The sequence below is a fragment of the Chaetodon trifascialis genome, chromosome 7, assembly GCF_039877785.1.
Source record: "Chaetodon trifascialis isolate fChaTrf1 chromosome 7, fChaTrf1.hap1, whole genome shotgun sequence".
Classification (NCBI taxonomy): domain Eukaryota; kingdom Metazoa; phylum Chordata; class Actinopteri; order Chaetodontiformes; family Chaetodontidae; genus Chaetodon; species Chaetodon trifascialis.
Window position 1 is genome coordinate 10,003,619 of NC_092062.1, and position 20,864 is coordinate 10,024,482.

General features: G+C 43.2%; 1 protein-coding gene across 2 annotated transcripts in view; it reads right to left on the reverse strand.

The window, feature by feature from the left end:
* Window positions 1–3,270: 3,270 nt before the first annotated feature.
* znf516 (zinc finger protein 516) overlaps window positions 3,271–20,864 on the reverse strand; it is a 44,502-nt gene continuing 26,908 nt past the window's right edge. The window contains exons 3-6 of one of the 2 annotated variants that reach the window (XM_070967124.1): window positions 16,127–17,479; window positions 12,605–12,709; window positions 9,753–9,823; window positions 6,968–7,151 (exon numbers count right to left, since the gene is read on the reverse strand). In XM_070967124.1, coding sequence (XP_070823225.1) covers window positions 7,092–7,151; window positions 9,753–9,823; window positions 12,605–12,709; window positions 16,127–17,479 — 1,589 coding nt within the window. In that variant the 3' untranslated portion in view covers window positions 6,968–7,091. Of the gene's footprint in view, window positions 7,152–9,752; window positions 9,824–12,604; window positions 12,710–16,126; window positions 17,480–20,864 lie in introns of both variants that reach the window. The other variant, XM_070967123.1, reaches the window with a different exon arrangement.

Genomic DNA, 20,864 nt, shown 5'->3' on the forward strand with positions numbered 1-20,864 from the left:
CACTCATTTGAACAACATGAAAAGTGATTAATGTATGTGTGTAAAGAATGAAAGGAGAAGGAGTTTAAGTCCTGCCTACTCTCTTACCTCAGAACTGTGTGAAATGGGCTTGCTTGTCAGATTTGGTTTTGTAAAGTTACAAAAATCGTTAAACATAGCCCATTCAGTTCCAACATCAAAAGCTGTTCGACAGTCCAAACAGAATTTCTTTTGAAGCATACTGATGTCTTTATTGTTCTGTGGAAGTCTAAATGCTGTTTTATTCAGAATAGGATTCTGCGTGAAACATCTTATCAGAGTCATTAAACTGGTCACAGAATATCCCTTACAGTGAGTGTCAATCCAAAAATCCTGTCTCAAAGACCTGTATCAGCTGAACCCAAGGTGCAACCACACATAGGCAAGCTTTAAATATGCAGTTAAAAAGGTAAAACCTGATAAATGTTATGCACAATGGGAAAAAGTAATACCCCTGTGGTCACACCTCTGTCAAAGAAAAGACTTCCAAAGAGAACAACAACAGCTTTCTTCAGTGACATAAAGATGTGAAATAAAAAAAAGCACATTATACTGCGTTCTCCAGCACACCTATCCATCAAATCTGAGTCAGCCCGACATTCGGCGTATTTTCCACCTCAGTCATTCAGTCAGTCAGTCAGCTTCCCTCTGCTACGTGACAGAAAGAAGGGATGTCAGCGAACAGGTTTTTCAGGGAGCTCAGGGCCGTCACGTCTGCCTTCGCAGTGACTGATGAGGTTGGGAAGAGTGACGGGCAGCTGCAGTCTTTTCTCAGCCCGCGGGCCTGCCTGGCATTAACGTTATGTGCCATGTTCTCAGAGGGAACCCGTCATTCAGCCGTCGCTCAAACCGACAGACAGATGGTGCACATAGACACCGAACATGAAAGAGACTGGCAAAGTAGCAACGAATCCCTAGGTGGTCCCTCGTAGTTGAAGGGTGAGGGTTTCTCATCACCGTTGCTTGGCAGCTCGACTTCAACTGCACGGCCACACGTGGACATCAAGGTGCCAACGGGCCCGGACGAACATCAAAGTCGCTATCCATCAAACATGTCACATGCTATGAAAGAGAACAGCTTGCAGTATGGCTTAGGTCTGATTTGTTTTCACCTCGGCCTCATGAATCATGCCCACTTTCACTTTCTTCTGGAGGTAATGGAGACTGTGTGTGGAGCCAAATCAGAGCCACCATTAGAAACAGCAGACTGCATTCAAGAAGCAGGTTAGTCGGTCATCAGAGAGTTTTATCAAGTACGTGAATGTGTGGGTAGATCTTTAGCAGTAAATCTGACTGGGACAGACAAGAAGTAAATAAGTAACATTCCACTATTTGTTTTTTGGTGTGAAGTTACAAGTATATTATGAGGGTGGAAATATGTGTGAATGAGCATGTACACCATAATGAGACACCGATCCAGATAAAGGAAATGTGTTAGCGTAAGCGGCGCTCTAAGACACTGTGGTCAGACCCACCCTTTGATCCATGCTGCTGAGCTGACACCTATCCAAGCATTATTTCAAAGGCAGTGAAATATCCTCCACACACTCACAGCAGTCAGGCTGCATGCATGTGTGTGACATGTGGGGCTTCAAAAAGAATTGATATACTACACCAAATGATCATGTGAAAATGATGTGATGGTGTGAAAGGGGTCGCTCGTAGTGATGAACCTGCAGAGAATTGCCACCTAATCTGCAGCTCCCCTCAGCTTTACGGGGCTTTATAGTGAATTTCAGTCGTGGGCCCACAACTTTACTGTTATTGTTCACTCTCACCGCTGTCAAAGTGTTGTTTGCGGCCACAGCAGACAGCTGTTTTCAGCAAAAAGGCTCTTAAAACCCACTGTGCACTCCCTGCCCAGCACCAAACAGCAGACAGACATAGTTAGCGACTAGCTGGTGAACACAGTGGAGCATTTAGCAGCTAAAGAGCCAGATATTTCCCTCAGGAGTTGGTAGAGGCCAAACACAGAGCTAAAAGAGAATAAGAATTGGACTGGAGATTCACCAGGTGGCCAGAAACATGACTCCAAGAGAATGATGGTGTTGCTGGAGATATTTGCTGACAAGTTCACCACATCAGCTTAAAAGGTGATTATATGACAAAGTTGTGTTCACAACAACTGCTGCCAGGTGCCCAAAAAGGTGCCATTATTGCAGGTTTAAGTATACCCTAAATGTTCGAATCACAACCTGTAATATGATCCTTGGGGAGAGGGGAAGATACCCACTATGTGCTGCAGTTAACAAGAGATTTACTGGCTTTTAGGGGGGGCGGCTAGAGACTAAACAAACCAAAGTCCTATAACTCTGGTGTGTGTGTGTGTGTCACCCTGGAGGCTTGGCAGATACTACTGAAGGTGACTGTGGTTCCTCTTACTTCTGGCTCACACTAAAATATATCATCAGTTGGTTCAAACTGTTGATTGTGGGTGGAAAGATCATATCACTCAGAGGTGGCGAAGTGAGCTCAAAAGCATGTCTGCATGTGATCTTTTATTTGAATTTAAATAAAAGTGCATATTGTGTGAAAACCAAAATTACAGGCAGGCTATTTGTAACTTCAGGGTGCACAACACCAGGCCACTGGAACATATACAAGCCTGGTTAGGAATCAAAGGGTCCTGCAACCTTTTCATGCCTTTTGATTATGCAGTACACATATGTAAATGAGGCTGTTTATTGAAGAATGTTCTACCTTTGTGCTTCATCCCTGCCAGGTGCCATTGTTTTGTCATGATTTTATTGTAGATTTAGTTTGTTCTCTATGCGATGCAACAATGTTAACCACACAGCAACAAGGAAAAAGACAGTTTTAATGTCGAATCTGAGACCTTAATTGCGACAAAATAAAATAAAATGCTTTCACAGGGTTTTTGTGTGCTGTGGCTGTGGTCACGGAGGCAATGTGGACAATGTGGCCCTATTCATTGTATTAGAGTGATATACCAGTCCAGCTTGTGTGCACATTGCTGACAGTAACATCTGATGACAGTGACTGACCATGGCAAGAATAAGTTGTGTGAAAGACACAAAAGAATGCAAAATATGCTCAGTTTTTAATACTGTCAGTATTCAGAGACACTGCGCTGCTTGGGTCTTTGTAAATTTCACACCGACAGTGTGAGTGAAAGGGGAAAAGAAAATTTGCAAACTGTGAATCTGCGAAGTTTTTTCATCTAAACTTGGACGCGTTCAGTCACAGTGGTTGAGGTAAATTTAAAACAAACAAGCAAAACCAGATGAAACGGCGCCAACAGGTGCCATTTTGTGTGTCTTTATTGTGGACATGACATTACATCTTTTTGAAATGATGTACAAAAGTGTAACAGAACTGAGAATGGCTCAGACGAGGTAGAGCTTTCACATCGGCTTGCTGGCATGAAAACTACACAGTATAAAAACAAAAACAACCCAGAAAAATCAAATTAAACAAACGCTCCTGTCTGCTTCTGTCCTCTTATCCTTTTTGAAGTGATAATAAATACAGATATCAACCAAATACATTTGGAATAATAATGTCTTCTAAGGTAAACTAATCATGAAGTTCATAACAAATAAAAAAAAGCAATACGGACACAAATAATACAACTTAAGAGGCATGATAAAAACCCCACCAAAGAGAAAAGAACGACACCTGCCAGCCCCTCTGGGAGGGCAGCCATGACTAGCTACTGAACAAATCCTACAGTTTAGCAAAGAGAAAGACTAAAAACACACTCTTACATCTTTATGAAAAAATAAGCACTGCTGCACCTAGCATTATCAAACTTTCCATGAGGAAACGTAGCTAAAAAGCTGTGCCACACAGCCGTCACAGAACATATCATTTGTCATTAAAATCTATGGAATTACCCTAACAAAAAGCCTCTAAACAAGACATGACATTGAAGTGTGTTAGCTGGCACCATTAAAAAGACATTCTCAAAGAAACCTTAGCTAGAATTGGACAAAATGAGAATGGTTAAAGCAGTAACCTAGTCTAAGTGCACTAGTAATGCCATTTGGTTTCTACCGCTGTATATAAGGGTTTGGTAACAGTGGATTACAGATATACAGTTTATATTACATACACTCACTCCTGCTTCATAGTTTTTCTAAGTCACACTTCGGAGTAAAAATTCATAACTGAGGAGTTAATCTTAAAGGGAATTCTGTACAACATTGGTATTAGTACTACGCTATGTCGAAGGCTAGAGTATCCGTTTCAAGTATTTTCACTACCCTCACCTTCAATATACACGTTTGTATATTATTAGGCATATTCAAGCACACAATATTGTATGCATAACTCACCAACCCACTGGTATAGGAACCATTTCATCATCGTGTAAAACTACTGAGGTCTCAAAATAGATGGGAAGTACAGTACTCTATGCTCCGTAATCGTTAACTGGTTTGAATTTTGATTTCATGTGTACAAAAGTGTCTCCGCAAATCCACAGTTCTACTCTTGCTCTGTAAGTCAGGGCTGCTTTGAACTGCCTTGCTTTTCTTCTTCTTTTCCCCGATGTGGCTTTTTCAGGCATAGAGGAGAGAAAACCAAGCCCAGGACTCAAAGAAAACATCTCCTAGCTAAGAACAGGCCCTGCTTCATAGCAGCCAATAAGCTTCAAACAGGCTTTCATTGCAAAGGAGATAGGCCAGTATACAAAGCATCTAGAGGGAGGCTGGAGAACACCGAAGTTAGTCAACCTCTTATACAGTATGGAGTGGTCTGAAACGAATGCATATACACACGCAGAAGTGCACACTCTCACACACACCTGTGTTAAGGCTGTGACGGCTCTACAATTCAAAAGGCTTCAAAACGTCTCCAATTCGTGTATTCAGATCTGAACTCTCTGTGAGCCTGACCTCCTGACCTCTGGCTGCTCTCTCTCTCTCTCTCTCTCTCTCTCTCTCTCTCTCTCTCTCTCTCCTTGACCTCCTCACTCTTTTCTCCCAGAATGCAAATCTTCACAGTACCACTTAAGAAATTAGACTGACGGCATGGGAGTGTGGCTCAGTCTGCTTCAACGTTTTGGAAAACAAAATCAGCTCTGCATCTCTGGCTGTTCTGTCTGACGTGCCTGCTAATCTACAGTGGACATGCTGAACATTGCATTTGTTTTATCTGTTGATAAAAACTGCCAGCTTCAGATGGGAGAATCAATACGCTTTCATGTCTGCCCATTCACTATGAGACAACCAGCTAGCAGCCAGCTAGCTTAGCTTAGCACAAAGACTGTAGACAGGAGGAAACGGCTACAACGTCTCCGAACTTCCCTTTGCAGATGGTTTAACTGGATAATGTGAGTATTTGAAGGAAAAATGGGAATGTTAGAAAAGTCCAAAAAAAATGAAAAATAAACCTAATTTAACGTGGAAGAAGTGTGAATCTCTCCGGCCTGCTTAACTATCCTGTGAGCCCTCAGGGAGACTGGATTGATTTTGGTACCAAAGCTTCCATCACATATGGGGTTATGAAGACCAACAGGTCAAAAAGTCAGTGTTGCCCTTTAGCAATAACAAATTAAGATGCCACTTTGCCAGTTAAAACTAGCAGTACCATATTTTCTTTTGCAGGTACACAAGTTGGAGTTTCATATGTGTGATACACAGCCGAGCTAGCGTCTTCCTGTCGTTCCCACTGTTTCGGAGTTGGTCTAATTCAAAGTCAGAAGTGTCGGAAACACTCCCTAATATGAAGGAGTTATGGAGGAAAACTGCCTCCACTCAGCCCCTTCCTCTTAAATGGACAATAATTGAATGGCCATAAAAATGGTACACTCGTTTATATTGGCTATTAAAAACGTGCACTCTTTTTAATGAGCACTAAAGCAGACACCCCATTAGCGTTTCCTCTTTCTCCCTCCCTCTTTCTCTCTCTCTCCTTCTAATCATCAGCTTCACAGCCTCAGAGTGGTCACTACACTCCTAACATTACACTCTGGAGTGGAGGGAAGTGACTTTAACACACTTGTGAGCGCAGACACACACACACACACACACACACACACACACACACACACACACACACACACACAGACACACAGACGGATGAAAGTCTTCATCTTCGCGCCTTAGAACCCAGAGGAAACAAACTTGTAATGTGTCAGTTGGCTGTTGATGATTTAGGTTAGAGCATCTTCTCTCTCGTCTCATCTCTGATGATTGGTGTCCTGAGGAATGCACAAAGTCTTACACAATAAAGTTAAAACAAAAAAAAATAAAAAATAAGAGGGGGGCAACTACAGCAGCCATGCAAAGCCACAGTCCTTGATTAAAACGGCAGCAGTTGCATTCAAGTTCAGTTTATCTGCTTCATTTCATAAATATTTGCTTTTCTCGTCAAGCCGCACAAGGCAGCTTCACTTGTTGGTACCTCCATAATGGCAGCAAGAGGTAACTTTGAATTTCGAGGGCTTCTAGATTCAAAAATCCTTTAAGGTGATGTAAACTACACACGATCTGCTCACGTTTTGCAAACCTTCACGCTAAAGAAGAGCGAGGGAAGCAAAAGATCGATCATTGGTGAGCCCAGCTTCCCTGCTGAGGAGGCGCTTGTTTCACTCCTCGTTTCCTCGGTGTGGAGAAAATGTCCCGCCTGTGTGCACACCTGAATCTCTAACTGCAGAATTTCCCCAGAAACTCTTTCTAGTAGTACATAAGACACTCTTCTTTGCTGCTGACCCCACTTTGTGATTTTAAAATGTCCTAGCACAGCTTTAACTAGCTTCTTATTTAGAAAAAAGAAACTTTCAAAAACTACAAGAGCCTTCATTGTAGAAAATTCTTCTCGGGTCATCAAAGGATGATGGGTGGAGGAGGAGAGGCTCAAAAAGTCAAGCATGAGTCCAACTTCCAGTCCTCTGGGTTTTAGGATTGGTGATGGTGTCTTTCGGGTTAAGCGAGTCCTGACTTGTCCGGTCCAGATCCTGGTCTATCAGATGGTCTACTGTTGTTGTGGCGTTGGTGGGTGTTTGGCAGCCAGCACTCCTGGCTCCTCCTGGCTCAGCAACAAGCTCCTTGTGTCGGGGTACTGGCTGTTGTCAAAAGGCATATGGTGGACACTCTGGACGTGCGTCTTTAGGTTCCCTTTCTGAGAGGCTCGGTATGGGCAGAGCTGGCAGCAGAATGGCCTCTCCCCTGAGGAACACACACACACACGATACACACATTAAGTTGAAAGGTCGGGTGGAGGCTACAGAGGACGTCATGCAGAAGATCTGAGACGTTTTAGTGATATTTGAATATACGAGGGATTTAACAAGACACAACGATGTGAACCAGGGACGAGACTCACTGCAGTGGAAACAGAGAAGGGAAACAAGCAAACACACAGACCAACACAAGCCAAGACACACGGTGGCATTCAACTAGAAACTGGGAACATTACACGTGTTAAGAGAAGCATTCACATTTCATTTTTTGCATCTAATTTCACTCAAACAGTGAACTCCGCTTCTCCATCCTGACCCAGATGGACTAACTCTTCTCTTTCCTGCCATCTGGAGAAGAGTGCCACTGTCTGTACAGTCCTACTTTTTTCTCAGTGTGTTTCTCTCAATCACCCGGGCCACCCTATGCCCCAACACACACCCAAACACACTCCACACACACCCTTTACTCTCTCTTCTAATTAGACTGACCTACAATGGCGCAGAAACCTCGGCAAAAATATAAAAAAATAATAAAAGAATAAGCAACACACACCTGAACAAAACAAATGAGATTGCCATTTAATTGCACCTAATTATCATTTTGATAAATGGAAGAGTATCAAAGCGGGAAAACAAATGACTCCCTGTGCCCCTGCCGCACCCTTCTCCCTAAAGAAGAAACAAGGAAATATAGCTGTTATCATACATCATCACAAACACAACGGAGAGAAAGAAGGGGGGGTGAGGAAGAGAGAGAGAGAGATAAAAACAAAAAAAGGTATAATTAATCACACAAAAAAAGAAAAAAGAAAAAAAAACAGCTGGAGAGACGGCGAGGGTGAGACGTGAGAGGAAAGCGAGAACCTCCACGACACCGTCCTGCGAGGAAACATCGCTGACGGAACCGGTGCACTACATTATACCAAAGGTTATCGTCACCGTAAAGCAGCGTCAACACTACATCTAATTGGACCCCTCTGCCGTGCCTGCTCCCATCATTCATAGTGTGCGGTAAATCTGAGTCCATGTGGGTGTGTGAGTGTGTGATTAATTAAGATGGAGGTGCAGCGCGTAGAACCCAGCTCTCTCCGAATGTCAGAGCAGAAGAGATTTACTCCTCTGTTCCCTCCGCCTCAACTCTTGTCTCTATGACTAAGTTGGAAAACTCTGAAGACATTTCACAAACTACAGAGGAACGTATTTCTTCAAGTCTGTCACACGTTTGTATGAAGACTTATTTACACTTGGCATTCTGTTTTCCTGTTTCTAATAGAGGCGACTAACAATTATTTTCATTATGGTTTCATCTGTCATTCGTTTTCTCATTTCATTAGTTCATTCTATGAAATGTCAGAATTGGTCATTCCTGTTTCCTGACCAACAGTCCAAAACCCAAAGATATTCAATTCATTCTCTTATAAGACAAAGAAAAGCAGCAAATTCTCATATGAGAATGGCTTTTTGCTCAAAAAGTGATCTAAATGATTACTAGATTGTCAAAATAGTTGCAAGTAACAATCAAATCTATCTCAATGCTGTGATTTTTTCACACTGCACTTCCTGGAAATGGCTATTTGTTTGTTGATGAAGTTTGACTTCTTCTACTTCTTCTTCCTCTGTGTATGTTAAGCCATGCATCTTCACCCTACATGCAGATATTTCCAGCTGAAACACACTGCAGCCTGCATGTCAAAGTGTCTTTTGAACATGTCCTATTTTTTCCCTCAGTGTTGCACTGCAGCGAAGCAGAGACACAATTACACTGAAACAAGTGTAACTGTTATGATCTGACAGTTGAATGCTCAGACTGCAGTTTGCAGAACTTTGCAGCTGCAAATGTCTGCATGCAGATTTGATCGATTTTAACCGCTTTTATGAACTAGTTCTGGCTGAATTGCTATTCTATTAAATCAATTTGTAACAGAAAGAAGCAAATATAATGCAGAAGTGAAATCAAAATGTACTTTAAAACCAGTCAGCCTAAAGTACCTTTCTACATGGTAGCAGATTTGGTATCATATATTAAAAGTGTAAATTGGGTGCAGGCAAAGATGAACCCACGCTTGTCCAATAAAAACAAGTGATGCAATGATGAGTTGATGGAACCTGCAGTTTGGTGGGACAAAGGGAAACTTCAGTGTCAGTGTAGTGAAAAATTAAAGCACAAAAAACTACAGCATGTGCTTCTGATGTCATCCAATAAAGTGCTGAGGGAAATTTACAAGTGTCAGGTTGCTTTTTCTCAATAAAAGAACCACTAACCCTTGAAGTTTAATTAAATCATGAAAGCCACCATGATTGAAGTTGTCGAAGCAAAACTGAAGCCTTTCAATGAGACAGCTGTGATATGTGTACCAGATACACGCGCTGATGTCAGGCGTGATCCGGCAGCATGTGAGAATGCCAGGTGTTAATGCCAGGTGCAGAGGGTGCCACGTGTGACTGTTACACACGAAAAAGAAAACACTCACAAAAGCACGGGGGGACAGGGTTTACACACACACACATGCATGCAGAGATGAGACAATAATAAGAAGAAACATGCAAGTGATGAGGGAGCCCAGTGGTTAGCCATCGTGCCACATACTTGTTTGGGAGCTTCAGAAGTGGTGGTGTGAGCGTCAGTACCTCTGTGGAGTCCGTTAAAATCAAACCCAACTGTGGGGGGAGAAGGAGGATGGGGGGAGGAAAAGGAGGAGGAGGAGGAGGAGGAGGAGGAGGAGGAGGAAGGGGAGGAGGGCATTCGGTTAAAAGCTCTACCAGATAAAAAAAAAAAAAGAAAGAAAAAAAAAATTCCACCACCACCCGCACACAGTAGCGTTTGCCACCAGCACCCTTTCTAATAGAGGGGAGCTGCCACTGATGATGGTGATGATGGTGGTGATGATGGTGATGGAACCTGGTGGAGGCAAGTCAGTGATTTAATATGACGCATGTTAATAGAGGCCTCGGGGTGGCTGGCCTTTTCTGCGTGTGCACGTCCGTGCTGAAGACAACCGTCGGTGACAACATTAATTACAGCCTCTGCGAGTGTTTACAGACCCTATGCATGGGTGTCTGTGTGTGTGTGTGTGTGTGTGTGTGTGTGTGTGTGTGTGTGTGTGTGTGTGTGTGTGCATGTGTGTGTGTGTTTACAATACGGCTTTGGGGGAAGCTGAGCGCTGCATCACTTACCATTTGGCCTCTGTCACTTAGAATCACTGGCTGTGCCACGTATCATTCACACTCTCTATAAAGAAGCTACTTATCTCACTGTCTGCTGTGATCACTGCCAGCCTGGTTGATGGACATGACAGGACAGGAGTGGAGGGAGAAGGGAGAGGAAGGGAGGAAAGAAGAGGGAGGAAGGCAGACAAATAGGAGAGGAGAGAAGACGGAAGGGAGAGGGAAAGGAAAGAGGTAGGGGACAAGAAAAGGTGAGATGAGAGGAATCAAGAGAGGAAAGAAGAAATGGAGATGAGAAAAAAGAGGAGAGGAAATGAAAGGAAAGAGAGGGGGAAGGTGGGATGGGGTAAACAAGAGAGAAGAAGAAAGAGGAAGAGGAGAGAAGAAACAGAAAGATGAGGAAAAAATAGATGAAATGAAAAAGGATGAGGAGATGAAAAAGGGTTAGGTAAGAAGAAACAAGAGAGGAGAGTAGAAAAGGTGAAAGGAAAGGAAAGGAAAGGAAAGGAAAGGAAAGGAAAGGAAAGGAAAGGAAAGGAAAGGAAAGGAAAGGCAGAAGGGGAAAGGAGGAAGTAGAGGAAAAGGCAGTATGTCTAAATCAAACTGTTTAGTGAATGGCATCGGGACGCATGCAAATGGATTCATAGGGTTGGCGTGGACAAATGCTGATCTGCCTCATTAGAATGCGCAATTCCATCTCTCTAATTGACATGTGATTAATAATGTATACAATTTGTCACAGGTCAGTATCCGGAGCAAATCATGTTTCAGTTTAAAAAATAGAGACAGCTGCCCAGCCCAGGGCGGGGAAGGACTCACAGACTGGCTGTCACACTCAGCTGAACAAAAAGATCTGTTTTGATTTATCTTGGAAAATGCAGGAACGTAGCAGACGTGTGGAGAGTCAGATGATGAAATATTGTTGAGAATGTGAATCCCCATGCATATATTCTCTATATCTCATGTGAGTGTTTCTGGGTGAATAAATAGTTGCGAGGGTGATGATGTGTGTGCACAGGTGGCATGGGAATGAGTGACGGTTGGAGGAGTGGCCAAAAAACTGGGAATATCTTGCAATACATGAATAACAAGCAGCTAATAAGGTTGTTCAACAGGTTAAAGCAGGATGTTGGACTTCGTGCACATAAAGTATAATAAATGGGCTGTTTGCTCATTGCTGAGGTTCTTTGTCTATGTCTGTCATACTTTTCCCTTTTACAGCCCCGATTCCAAAAAAGTTGGGACTCTACGTGAAACATAATTAAAAACAGAATGCAAACAAACTTTGTTTACCAAGTACTGTTTTCTGAAGTGTTCCCGAGCCCATGTATTGATATCCTCTATCCAATCATGTGTCGACAAAGTGGTGAACCTCTCTCCATCCTTGCTTGTGAATTACCAATCAACCCGTTTACCTGTGGAATGTTCCAAACAGGTGTTTTTGGAGCATTCCACATCTTTCTCAGTCTTTAGTTGCTCCCAACTTGTTTAAAAAATGTTGTTGCATCAAATTCAGAAAAGGAAGATATTTACAATAATCAATGAAGCTGATTAACTAAAACATCAAATACGTCTTTGTACTATTTTCATTTTAGCATATGCCAGAAAGGATTAGCAACTTGCTAATGTGTTTCATTTATGTTTAACCCAGCATCCCAACCTTTTTGGAATCGGGGTTGCTTGATAAGCTCTTTCAGTTACTGCGAGCAACTCTAAAAGTCATGTTTAAGTACTCAAACGTCAGTGCGCGGGATAACATACTGCACATTTCTTTGTCTGTGAGTGAGTTTTTGGCAAACAGACGCCATATATATGATATTGTAATACTATATCATGCATATTCCATATCATATATAAAACCTTTAATATTTCCTTATTTGGTGCAACGCCAAAGCTTCATGCTAATTTTGTATTTTATCACATTAATCAAATGCGCATGCTGCGTTTGTGGTAATTGGAGGGGTTACCACTTAAATTTGTTACATATTGGGTTTTAATTAGGTCAGAAAAAAAGAAAGGACGATTATTAATTAGGTTAATTTTGCAGTTATCATTATCATTTTTACACATACAGTCGTGGAGACTGTAAAGAAGTAAAGCCAATTTCAACAAAACACAAGGGTTAAAAGCTGACACATACAGACAGCACTCAGGTTTCTAACTGTGAGTTGATTTAAAAATGCTTTTTCATTACCAGCTCATGTACGTACGTATGCATTCTGTGGTCCTCTGAGTTTAGGGGTTTGTGTGTCACTGTGTTGTGGCTGTATTTACCTGTATGGGATCTCATATGAGTGCGCAGGTGGCTGGGCTGACTGAAACTCTTCCCGCACTCATGGCAGAAATACTGTCCCTGCCGCATGAGAGACCTCAGCATCCCTGATCACACACGGCAAAGAGGAACACACAATTAAACGGAGCAGTGAAGAGCGAATCCACAAAACACCACAGGCTCAACTGAGGCTCTTCATGTTACTGTGGTCAAAACAGGGGCACATTATCATACTTATGGGATGTTCAAATGCTGCTACAACTTATTCAGTGCCTCAAAAAATCCCCACAATGCCACAAATAACACAAAGCAATTTGTCACATTTAACAGATGCTATAATGTTTGCTGTGCGACCGTCATAACGGTGAATTCTGATTCATAATTGTCAAAACTCTGAGCTTACTGCTTCCTATAAAGTCTATTCTTAGAGCACAGTTGAGTTGAAGGAACTTTTGGATGTTAATCCACATCATAACTAGTCTTAACTAGTCTTGCTCACGTGTTTTGTGCTGTTAGCAGTTTTGATCTTGGAACAATGCCGCTCTCTTTGAGAGAGGTGAATTGAAAACATAGGAACTTTTTGGCATTTCACATGCCATGTAAAGGCCAGTGTGTCCTAAAATCACGCACGCTTTGAATTCCCATGTGAGAGTTCACATGTGAATTTTTCTGAGATGAGTGGTGGAAAGGGTGGACATCAGCATCAGTTTATTCCAAGGCAGAAGACATTTTGCTGTGTTTGTGGAGATTGAATGAAGACATAAAGGTCAGTAATGGGCAGAAAGTGAGTGGGAGTACATAAGCACAGATCCTGGCTGCAGCGGTGGAGGTAGGTAGCGTCAGTAGTGGACTCGCGCAGGAATCATTAGTATGTCTAATGTGTCATTATGAGCGGCTAGCTCCAGGGGCTGGACTGCAGCTGTCACACAGCATCATCTCAGAGGCTGACAGCCAGACACACACACCACACACACACACCGCATAAATTACAGGCAATTAAAACGCCCCGGCTGTGATGTGCCCGCTCCGCTGCCTGTGTGTCACATGTCAGGTGTGTGTGTGTGTGTGTGTGTGTGTGTGTGTGTGTGTGTGTGTGTGTGTGTGTGTGTGTGTGTGTGTGTCTGTGTGTGTGTGTGTGTGTGTGTCTGCATGTGTGTGTTTCAAGAGTTGAATCTGTGAGTGTTTGAGTGAGGAATAGGCTGTGGCGCATACTGGCTACATCTACATACAAACACACACACAATGACACAACAATACTCCCATTGCATGCGCATGCAAGTCAGCTTTACATGTTAATGACCTTAAATGGCAAAAAAGAGAAACTTGTTGAATATTGATGACTTTAAATCTGAAAAATCATGTCATGTAAAGTTAACTTGGCCTGTCTGTATTTACAAAACACTTGATCTACAGAGTTCATATGCAATACAACAACAGGATTTAGGAGAAATGGCTGAATTTTACTTAAATATCACAATGCTCATGATTTTAAAACCTCAGATTTACTGGACAGCATGTCTTTAATGAAGAGCATAACTGGATCATTTGCAGAGTAAAAGTAAAAGTACTTTTTTACAGGTATATTCACATTTTTTTCATTCCCAAATATGGACGTCAGGATCAGCCTCAAAAGTCTGTTTCCAGTTAAAAACAAAAAGAAACCCCCACAGTTAATGAGAGTTCTGAAACTATAATGAGGCAGTATAAGAAAACTGCCACCAGGAAATAAATTGTTAAGGGACATGAAGTCCAACTGTGTTTGGCAAAGTAGACGGAATGCATACCGAGTGGCTCAAAGAGGCCATTCAGCACAAAGAAACCTGTTGTTACATGATGAGCAAAACTATGGCTGCATTTAAGACAGTACATTTTTATCATTTAGATAACTTTTTAATGAGGACAGCCATGTTATTATCATGTTTTCATGTTCAGGGGTTTTTTTTGTCCTGGTGTGCATGTAAATGTGGTCAGAGCAGCTGGAGCCACAGGGAGCAGCGAGAGGTAAAAGCATTTAAAGGAGGTTGGATCCATTTGACGACACTGACCGCTACACACACACACACACACACACACACACACACACACTGATATGCATGTGCTCCTGTGACCTCTCTTGCTGACAGATAACAGGCCTGGGGGGGTTTGGGGTTACTTTCGGTGAGGGGGACATTTGCTGCACAAAGCCCCAGCAGACACATCAACCCCCCGAGCGCTGAGGCTGGTACATACCTGGGCAGTGCCCAGTAGTTATGTGCATGTGTGTGTGGCGAACGATGGGGGGTGTTGGAGGGACACGGCAGGACAAGGAGGACAGGGAGGAGGAGGAGGTGACAGAGAGTGTCTCTGGCAGCCCGACTGCTGGCCTCTGGATACTCTACTTGTACTCCGGGCCGCCAGCCCTTCTCACTGATGCACTAATGAAAGACAAGACAGAGCTGGACGGAAAACACAAGCAGACGCACACACTCATACACACATTACAGAGAGAAACGGGAGAAAGACTCAGTTGCTCAAAAAAGGTCACTTTATAGCTTGTGACTCAAAGGGCTAAGGCAGATCGTGACGATATGCGCCTGGACGGGTGACAGCGATGTCATGCGTCTGCTCTGGGGCTGTTGTCTTTGACCCCTGGCTCCATACAGCCCCACTTGACCTCAGAGACACAACTGAAAATGGGCAAATAATGTGGATGTTCGGTAATGACCATTTCCAAAGCAGCTGGTGGGGTAATTATTCTGTCTCATCTCTCTCTTTGCCTCTTATGTTCCCTTTCTCTCTGTTTTGCCTCCCTCCATTCGCATCTGTGCGAGTCTCTCGTCAGGCAGAGCCGTGACCTAAACAGTTTGTGACAGCTTTCTGGGAGAGTGGAGCCGGAGACTAGGCATGCCTCGCAGACCTGAGAGTAGCAAAGGTTCTCTCACGTCTTTCACAGTAAAAAAAAAAAAAAAAAAAAAAAAAAAGTACACACACACGCACTCCTCCTGCATCTAAAAACCAAAGCACATATGGACACACATGCACGGACCCACACGCTGCCCCAGATACAGCTTTTTATCATATCTCACCAACATGTGAGCACACGTGTGTTTGCCCATTTAATGGAGCTCCTCTTCATTATCCAAAACCTTGTGCAGTATACGTGTCTGTCAATCACTTTCTGCCAGACGGCGGGTTAGTGTGACAGACGGGGTGTGCAGTGCATATGTTAAGTGTGGATGTATGTGGCTGTGGGTGTCTTTTCCTGGTTTAGCCTGTCAAGTTTAGCCAATTGTACTCAGCTCTTCTAACAGCTCAAAACACGATGCTCAGTCAGTGGAAAACATTTCTCTTCAACTCCTGACATTTGGCATTTTCTCCAAAGCAAAGCTCCTCTGGGCATTTTGTATGTGAGCTGATGAGAGATTTCACAAGACTTTTTTCCAAGACGGCCTCTTCTGAGCTACCTTATTACAAAGACTTAAACTAACAAAAAAACAACAATAAATATCAATCGGTCAAAAAATGGATCAGGAAGTGCTCCCTACCAGTGGGATCCAGCAGTGCATTGGCGGCACCCCAGCGGTGGTAGAGGGCAGCCAGTTCATGGGGACTGTAGTTTTTGAGGAAGCTGAGGATGTCTGGTGGTGTCTCCGGTGTCTCTGCGATTGGCTCCTGCTTCACATCTCCACGAGCCTCTGAAGGCAAAGAAGAGGAGGAGGAGGAGGAGGAGGAGGAGGTGGAGGAGGAATTCAGCAGAGTGCTTCCATGTGCCTGGGAGGCTCCATAGCTGTGTCCTGCTGTGGAGCTATGGGTGATGGTGCTGGGCCTCATAGCGTTAGCCCGGCTCTGGCTGTGGGAGTTGGGAAGCGGCTGATGAGGGGACCCCCTGGCTCGGCTGTATTCTGCTAGGCCATGTTTGCTGGAAAGCATGAAGCCCAGACCCTCTTGAGGCATCAAATAACGGTCAGCAATCCGGGATGCCATGGCAGAGCTGGGGCTTGGGGCTGAGGAACGTGAGAGGGCACCAGTGCTCTTCTCCAAGGAGCTGGGGGAAGACAATGAGCCTCCCCGAGGGTAAATATCCACTTTGGGTCTGGATCGAGAGTGGTGACTCTGGTCCTCCACGTGTCTTACGCTGCTGCTGGTGCTGCTGCTGATGCTGCTCGGCCGGACGGGGACTCTCCCAGCTTGGGTGCCTGAGGTGGATGAGGGGCCCCTGGAGGATGAAGAGGAGGGAGTAGAGGAGGATGATGATGGCATGGCTGCATGACTTGCTGGCTTACTCTTCTTTTGAGCCTCGTTGGAGTAAGTTGGGGGCCGGGTGCGTTGAGTACGCATCAATGGAGGCAGCGGTGGACATTCCTTTCCCTCCAGGACCGGTGGAGGACCAGTCCGTCTCCTGGAAGATAAGAAGTTGTCCCTCGAGGCCTTGGAGCTGTTTTTCAGGGCCCATTTAGGAGCAAGATTTGAGCTACTGCTGTTGATGCGGTGAGCCACAGTCTGGTGCATCCAGAGCACCTCGGGGTAGTGGGTGGAATGAGAACAGAAGGAGCACTTGTGGCTAAGGAGGCTCTTCCTGTCCAGATTTAGGGAGGCTATGCCCCTGCAGCCCTCAGCCCTCACACATAGATCCACAGGGGTCATGCTAGGATCGAGTGGGAAGGCTCGAGTTGAAAGGTAAGCAGGAGGGGATGCAGAGTTGTTCAAACCCTGAAGAAGAGCTTTCTTCAACTTAGGATAACCACTGGGGGTGCCTCTGTCCGAACTGGAGCTGGGGCTGGGAACGGGGCTGGGTCTATCTTCAGGGGCCGCCGGGTGTTGGACACGAACATGAGTCGAATAGGTCTTGAACTCTGTGGTGACAAAGTCACAAAGGCTGCAGACGTAAGGCTTCTCATCTGTAGGGAAAATAAATGACAGCATAAAGGTCAATGACTGCGAAGAATTCATCTAGATTACACTCTTCTCTAATACCAACTATCAGTCAGAGCTCATTACAGCTGTGCCAGATTCACATTGTTCCATCTGGATGCAGTTTTGGGGAAGAGCCACCAGGCTACAGTATTGGCCAGTATTCCAATATCTCCTCATTTCATTTTAGATGTGAACGTATCCTGAAATAAAACTATTACTTCTACAATTACAACAATAATAAACACACCAAACTAAAAATAAACAGTCAATAATTACATCATACCATTATCAGATATTGTTTAGATTTTATATTTGGTTGAGGATACTCAGTGACCCTGTAAAAAATAGTACTTCAGTGAAGGTTATTATTCATTGGGATATTCAGATGTTAAAACTGTGTGAAGAGAGGTGTTCATTCATCTGTATGATAAATGTTGTATGCGTTATTATGATTCATTTGGTGTTAATCAATTACACCATAATGTTACATATTACCATAGTTGAATAACACTGTTTTGGCACATAAGAGAAATGAGATATTATAAGAATACAGAAGGATGGTTTATTTATTGTAAGGCTCTGTTATTGTGATTGCACTGCATTGTACATGTGTTTCCTGTACTGAGCCAGTATTGCTGATTCCTGAAATGCAGCTCTATGAATGCCCCACAAGGTGGCGCTTGTGACCTGTGTTCTAAAGTGAATTTGACTTTTGTTGCTGGAATAGTTTGTTTCTCCCAGATTGTTCAGGAATGAGGAGAATAAGAATATAAATAAAAATAAGACCTATGGTGGTAGATGTAGTCATATTCACAGAGGCTATAAACAGTTTTTAAATGGTAATTGATCTGACATCATGAAAATCATCAAGTTTCATTCAGGGGTTTTGAACAGTAAACCAGCTGGGTCATAGAGCATTATATCTTACTCTCATATATGCACAGTATCCAACATATCAGATTCTGCAAGTAGCACATTATGGCACTCTCCACTACCCCTCCTATTTTTCACAATAACACCAGTAACCTGTCATCTGTTTTTCATTTGGCTTCCTGTTGGCAACACTGGCCAACACACACAACTCAGACCGCCAATATGAAGCCCCAGGGCGGCCAGTTTAGTAGGGAAGGTGGTTAAGCTGATGTATATTGTTAATTGGTCCTTTATTAATCAATTATTGATCAGTTGGAGTCATAGAAGAAAGACAAAAGTAACTGAATATCATGATTATCAAGAGCTTTCTGTACAAAATATTCTTATCCCTTCCAAAATATAATTCAATTCAGACTTGCACTTGTCAGTCTTGCACATTCACACATACATAAACACACACTAACACAAACCCAGCCCAGCAGGACTCAAAGAGTGAGGCAATTAAGACAAAGTATGCCATCGTGCTGACGGTCTGTCACTGCAGTAACGTTTTTCTTGTAAAGGATGAAACAACATGCAGTATCTATCCTTGGAATAAACACAACAATCTAAACTCTCCATGAAGCCATGTCACAGAAACCTACAAAAGCAACCCCAATTTCACACTTGCATAGAGCAGTGCAAACGAATGCACAGATGTCAGCTCTCACCAGGAGAGTAACTGAACTGAAAAACACATACAGTAGTAGATGTGCATAATGCAAAGCTCCAACAGCCACAGCTGTGTGAATGCTTTTGCTACTGTGCTTGCACAATATTTACCACCAAGTGAAAATGTTATTATTGTGTGTTATTAACACACACACACACACACACACACACACACACACACACACACACACACACACACACACACACACACACACACACACGTATATACATGTGTGTGTGTGTATACATATATATATCCTATCATGTTAATATGTGCATGTACACTGTCACCTCTAATTTGCATTCCCAAAAAGTAGCTAAATGGCTGTAAGGGACATCAGAGTGTTTGTGACTAGAGTGTCCTCTGAGTGTCTCTTTCCCCATTGCCTGCATCCCTCTCCATCGGGAGGTGACTCTATAAATAACCAATCCCTCAGACATCAGGCAGCCTGGCTGACTAAATGGTAAGAAGAGTGGATGAGAGACAGTAGAAGTGTCACAGGAGGTAAGATCAGAGATTAGGAAGGAGTCAGAGGGGACAGGGAGGAAAGGTAGAGGAAAAGGATGAATGGATGGACTGGGGTCTTTACATCTTGATAAGAACATTCTTTTGGCAAAAACTGAAACAACGTTGGCTTTGTCACAAAGGTTCACAAATTCTAGAAAATAAAGAAGAAAAAAATAGAAAATAAAAAAAATCATCAACAGATCAAAATGTCTCTTGATGTTAGAGGCTTTGTATGTGCATATTATATACATTTGCATACAATGTATATGCATATAGCAAAAAGGATCTTGTATTCCAAAAGCAGACAGACCAGACAGTTGGATGCAAATGGGTTGGGAGAGAGTGAAGACTATACAGTACGTTTGTTACTATAAAGGAAGTTAACCACACCTTTAACTGCCGCAGTACAGTGCTGTTATGGTGTTTCATATGTAATAATTGGTTGTTTGTTCTACAACAAGCCACACCAGTGAAGAGTCAAAGGAAACATGCAGACAGATTTTCATTGCTAAGACATAAAAAGGAGAGCAACAAAAATATTCACACACAGATAAGGGGGGTGAGGGGAGTTTCCTGAGACAGGAAGACCTGAAATAGCACACAGCTCGATCAGGCCTGAAGAAATGTTGCTGCTATTTTTGAATGTCTGTGCTAACAGGGAGGAATGGAAGCAATCAGAACACTTGTTAGCTATCCACGACCCGAACCTGTACAAATAGTGTGTTCAGAGGGTTTAAAAGTTAAAAGACAAAGGCCAGAGAGCTGTGAGGCGCTGCTTACACAGGAATCTTCCCTTTAGCATATTTTGGCCATGATTATGGGTGTTTTGCCCTCGCATGGGTAGGCTTTCTTTTTTTGCTCTGCAGTGTTTATTGGTTGAGGAGGTGAAAATATGATAGGCATTCCAAAAATGCCATCTCCTCCACTGACATGCCTACCACTGCTGACAAAGTTTCACTTAACGGTTAGTTTTATTGCTCTGTGATACACAACAATTGCAGAGTTGTGAACAGCAATTTTAATGGCAGTTAAACTTTATTGACCATACCTTACAGTATTTTTGTGCAAGACTCTATAAAAGAGTGGAAGTCTAATGTCATGCCTACATTTGGCCACATGGTGGCTCCAGCTCCCACTCCATAGAGACTGATGCGCTGAGGAGAGGCAACTACACAAAGCACATTTCATCAACAGATGTTTACTACAGAGTGACAGAGTCAGAGGCCTCGAGTGGGAGGCTTGAAAAGGGCTACAGTCATTTCTGCCACTAAAAATCC